At 36.6% G+C, this 5,372-nt stretch overlaps 1 protein-coding gene across 4 annotated transcripts in view; it reads right to left on the bottom strand.

Annotated features, from left to right (window-relative positions):
* The window catches only part of LOC121931903 (sodium channel protein type 1 subunit alpha), a 167,833-nt gene that overhangs the window by 73,414 nt on the left and 89,047 nt on the right, over nucleotides 1–5,372 (bottom strand). For all 4 annotated transcript variants that reach the window (XM_042470043.1, XM_042470066.1, XM_042470058.1 and 1 more), the window contains exon 3: nucleotides 4,286–4,404. In XM_042470043.1, coding sequence (XP_042325977.1) covers nucleotides 4,286–4,404 — 119 coding nt within the window. The remainder of the gene's footprint in view (nucleotides 1–4,285; nucleotides 4,405–5,372) is intronic.

Below are 5,372 nucleotides of genomic sequence, written 5' to 3'. Positions count from 1 at the left end.
TCCAGCCACTGTTCGATACTGGTGCTGTCCATTTAATTGGAAACTCCAGTATCCCTTAATTTCTTAATCAAAGTTCCTTAAATAGTTCCCATAATTTCTTCATGACAGTATGTGTATGTGTAACATTACAAAATCAGGATCAGTAGCTATGTGAACCAGAAGAGGAAGGTGATTGCCTATAGTTAGATCACTTTTGGTTAATGTTACTACAAGGTTTTCAGCTTTAATTAATACTAAATGTTAATTGTTTATCCACAAACACATGATGGCCACATGATGGCACTAGAAACTTTGGAATTTCCAAAGCAAGTACACCTTGTTCTGCAAAACTTTATCTCTTCAGTCCAACTAAAGACATAATGTTGTTTCATGAATGAAATCATTTCTACTAATAGTGTGTCTATGCGTGCCTTCAAGTCACCTGTCAATTTATGCCAACCCCATGAAGTTCACAGGAGATGGTTTCCCTCTTGCCCACAGCCCCACACAGCTCCTCAAACGTTCATCCAGATGAACCCCTCTGAATGTGTTTTGGGGCTGTGGGAGATTTAAGAAGAGGATAATGTCACTATATTATCAGAAGCGCACTACAGCAATATTAGATCCTAACAAAAATTAACATCACTTTTCCTAATGGCATTTCCACTATATTACTACACCTCATAATAAGGTTTGAATCCTCAAAACAGGCATCACTAATAAATACTTTACAATGTGTATGACAACTTTGCCTTTACAGTCCGTCATTTGATTTTTCCCTTTTTTTCAACAGTAAGAAGTTTTATTTTTTCTCTCTGATCATTTTATGATTTGATCTACCCCACACTTTTAAAGTTGCACTGTATTAAGCACAAGGGTTAAGAGAAACAAGTCAAAGCATACATTTAACTGAGCCTCACTGTCTTAGACTAAAACATATATACAAGTAATGTTGGCTGTTTCATTGATACACCCTCAAAATGTGACTGGTCTTTTACATTTCATTCACAATACTGCTAAATTTCTTAAAAACTGAAAGTCTTCTTCATGTACACCTCTTTTGGTCAGTAAGACTGCAATTCTAAGCTTAATTAATGGATATTAGATATTCTGAACACTATTGGATTTACTTCCTAGTAAAGGGATGTCACATTGAGGAGGGAGCTAGCTTGTTTTCTGCTGTTCCAGAGACTAGGACCCAGAGCAGTGGATGGAAGCTGCAGGAAAAGAGATTCCACCTCAACATTAGGAGGAACCTCCTGAAAGTAAGGGCTGTTCAATAGTGGAACAAACTCCCTCAGAGTGTAGTGGAGTCTCCTTCCTTAGAGGTCTTCAAACAAAGGATGGATGGCCATCTGTCGGGGATGCTTTGATTGGGAGTTCCTGCATGGCAGGGGGTTGGGCTGGATAGCCCTTGTGGTCTCTTCCAACTCTAGCCAAACTTCTCCATCCATCCATTTTAGAGATATTCTGATCCAATCCCTCTTTTTGTTAAAGCCATCAACTAGTCTGGAATCCCATTGTTGATTCCTGGGACAAGTCTTTCGGCCTTGTTATCTGGACAGATAGCCCATTGCCTAGGGCTAGTTTCAAAACCTAAACTCTGATTACACAGCCAGCATACATGTTTGTGTACGTTCTGTGTTTTCCTCTGACCTCCCAGTTTGAGCCACTCCTGATTTTCGTGATCTCCTCATTGGACAGGTAATTATAACTCCACTGCAACCCTTAAAAACCTCTTTTCATATTTTCATTCTGGTGAGCTCTGTATACGGTGTTCATTTGAACTGCTATCTTGTGTGTGTGACTGCACTCTGCACTGTTCTATACAAACCTCTATCAGTTCACCCAAAACCTGGAGTCTTTCCAGTTAGTGCTGGTATATGTTGGTACCAACAGTCCAAAGGTTACAAAGCTTCTTGTAAAGCTAATTTCCCCAACATTTGAAGTATCACTGACAGCTGGAGGGGCCCCCCAGTTCCCTCATCTGAGTAAAAGAAGGCATTCCCATAGGTAATGTGGGCCTAAACCATGTAGGGCTTTAAATGCAATAATCAACATTCCTTCCAGAAGAGACTAATGGGCATACTGGTGTAACTTGATCAATCCTAGATGCATCAGTAACCAGTTTGAGTGCCATATTTTGAAATAATGGAAGTCGCCGAATATGATAGTGCATTGCAGAAGTCCAGTCTTGAGGTTAGCAATTCCTCTAGTTCTATGAAGGTCCATCCTGGCTGCTTCGTGGAACACCTAATTTTGGGAGATGAGCCATTCTCACAACATAGATTGACACAAATGGGGAGGCTCACTGTGTTAATCAGGTGATTCTTCTAGTTGAAAGAAATGTGTTTGGTAATATGGAGGAAATTAACTAATGTTAATTTATGAAAATGTACTCCAAATTAATTGTTAATTGCAGAAGATAACTGGCACCTTTAATTGATGGGTAGCGTAGTCCTAAAGTAGAGGTACCATTTTTATTAGTTACTTCACGTGTGGAGCATGGCTGAATTGACAGAACTGCTTCAGATTTTCTGGCTTCATGGCACTTGAGCCAACACAATGCAGCCTATACTAGGGCCATAGCCGGGGGGGGGGGCGTTCTTGGGGTCCGGACCCCCCTTCTGTTAGATAAAATGAATGGTGTGTGCTGCCGCACCGCCGCACCCAAGCCCCATTATAATGGTGGCACTTAGTCTGGAACCCTCCCCCCCTTCCCAAAATCCTGGCTACGTCCCTGCCTATACTTCAGTCCTAACTTGGTAGATTTTTAAATAATTCAATATATGTAGATCAATTAAGATGCAGTCCTCAACCCACTTCATGGGAATAAGTGTTACTGAAATCTGGGTAGATGTGTACAGGATCGCATCTGCATTAACTAATTAAATGCTGCTGGCAACAGCCTTATGAATTTTATCAATATTTTCTGTTTTTATGTACAAAACTAAATACTGAAGAACCTGAACATGCCCTGCTGACTATGCTTGAGGTCAGACAAACAGCACAGTACTAAAATGCATCAGGACAGAGAGTTCAGCATCTTGCCATTAACATGCCCTAAGGATAGGGTAGGCAGGGTGCTGGATTTTGGGTGGTCACTTCCTGAATCCCATGATTAGCTGTTGTGGTTTGCACAAGCTTCAGAACTTTGGAAAGACTGAAGTGAACTGGAAGTGGGTGCAAGTTCATTTTTGGTTTGGAACAACCCCTTTTGAGACACTGTGCCTTGAGTTAGATCAATATTATCATTTCCAGGGCAAAAAAATCATTTCCCAAATTGGGAGGGAGACGTTTCAGAGGGGCTAGGGGCTTCAAAAAAGCTTATGCATTAGTAGTTGATACAGAATGACTATTCCTTATCTGAAATACTTTGGAGTAGAAGTAGATTTTGGAGTTTTTACATAATGAGATATTTGGAAGATGGGACCAAAGTCTAAACATGAAATTCATGAAAAATGAAATAATTTTCTTTATAGTTTGATCTATGATCATAGATAAATAAATGATGATGAAATAATTTTGTTTATGACACAAATTTTGGGTACCAGCAGAAAGCAAAGATGTCACTATCTGAGCCACAAATGTGGACAATTTCAGATTCTGGAATATTTTATATTTCCAAATTCCAGATAAGGGAAACTCAACCTATAGTAGAAGCATAGTATTTGTTTGTTTGTTATCATTTTCATTTTCATTATTATTATCTTTATTTATATCCACCCATTTTTCTAGGACTGGAACTCAAGGTGGTTTCCACATTAAAAAGATAACAACTGAAAACATACAAAAAAGTCAACACTAAAATGAAATTAAACTATTAGTAATCTTTAAAATCATACACTCTAAAAGAAGATTTTAAAAGTGAAGCAATAGAGTTTAAAAACCATACATCAAGTCCTCATTATTTGTTTTTAATGCCAAGACATATTAGAGCATTTTCTTACGGGTATGGAAACAAAATAATCAGTGTGCCTATTTTATAAATGTATTCTACATTTTTCTCAATAATATGTGGAAAAAATTACTCCATAAACATTTTTTTTAATAATATGTTCCTTAAACTTCTAGACTTCTAGACAAGGCTATCATAACTATGTTTATGACCTTTTGTAGAAGAGTGGTTGCAGAAAGTGCTAAAACGGTGATGGTGGTGAAGATGATTTTGGGGTCATCTGTCTCTCATATCTAAAATGTCCTATAGGGAACACCTAGGGGTTTAGGGCCATATGATGTTTGTAAAAGTTTGTCTAAAGCTATTTAACAACAAACCTGTTTCAAACCAACCACATGAAAAGGATATGAATGTACCAAAATCTTAATAGCTATTTTTCTAAGAAGGCTGAAAGGACTTATTATGTATAGGGCAGGGGTGGCACTGAATCGGAAAATTGCTTTTCCTCTGTTCAATACTATAAAAGTCTGGAAGACAAAAAAGAAAACATCAACGCTTTGGAGGCAGTTATCCAATTCTACATTCATTTTTTTAATGAATCTTTTTCCATGATAAAAAGACCACCCTACTTTTTGTAAAAAAAAAGAAAGAAAATCTTACTGTTGTTACTTACCTGAGATACAGTACAATATTTACCATTATGAGGAAGCATCAAAGGTGTTCTTGCATTCAACATGAGAATACATGTGTACCTTCACAGGAATGACAGTATGAACATATTTTGCCATTTGAAAGAGAAGAAAGAGCATAGTAAAGCAGAATAGTGTAGTGTTCACCCAACTCAAGTGTTTTACTTCTCCCCAACCAGCATGTGTTTAATTTCTTCCCAAGTACAAACTTATTTGTGAGAATTAAAATCAGTAATTGATCAAGAAAATACCTTGCTGTGGTTGCTGCTCACAACCATGGGAACATTAAGTGCTGAAATTCATAATGACCTAACTTGGTATATAAATTTGCCAAGGTTGTACTGTATAACAAACCAAGTGCTATTTTGTCCCCTTAGCTGCCCTTCTCCAGCTTAATCAAGAACTGCAATTTGATGCAGGTGTAGTCAGGATTCAGTAGACCTGTTACTCAAAACCATCAGTTTTGTATTAATATTTTAATGTTTTTATTGAACATTTAAAATATTATCAATGACAAATCACCACAAATATAACCAACATTTTTAAAACATTTCATATACTATATAAATTTTAATGGTTTGTAGTTTTAACATGTTATATTTTAATTTATAACTGTTTTAACTCTTAAAATTGTTTAATTGATTTTTAAATTTTATTTTTGTATTTTAATATTGTACTGTTTTTAAGTTGCATTGTTTTATACTTGTTGTTCACCGCCTTGAGTCCCTATATTGGGAGAAAGGCTGGATATAAGAAAATAATAATAATAATAATAATAATAATAATAATAATAATAATAATAATAA

The sequence above is a fragment of the Sceloporus undulatus genome, chromosome 1 (assembly GCF_019175285.1).
Source record: "Sceloporus undulatus isolate JIND9_A2432 ecotype Alabama chromosome 1, SceUnd_v1.1, whole genome shotgun sequence".
Taxonomy (NCBI): Eukaryota; Metazoa; Chordata; class Lepidosauria; order Squamata; family Phrynosomatidae; genus Sceloporus; species Sceloporus undulatus.
The sequence above is the reverse complement of the archived record's forward strand: the minus strand, read 5'-3'. Positions and strand labels throughout refer to the sequence as shown.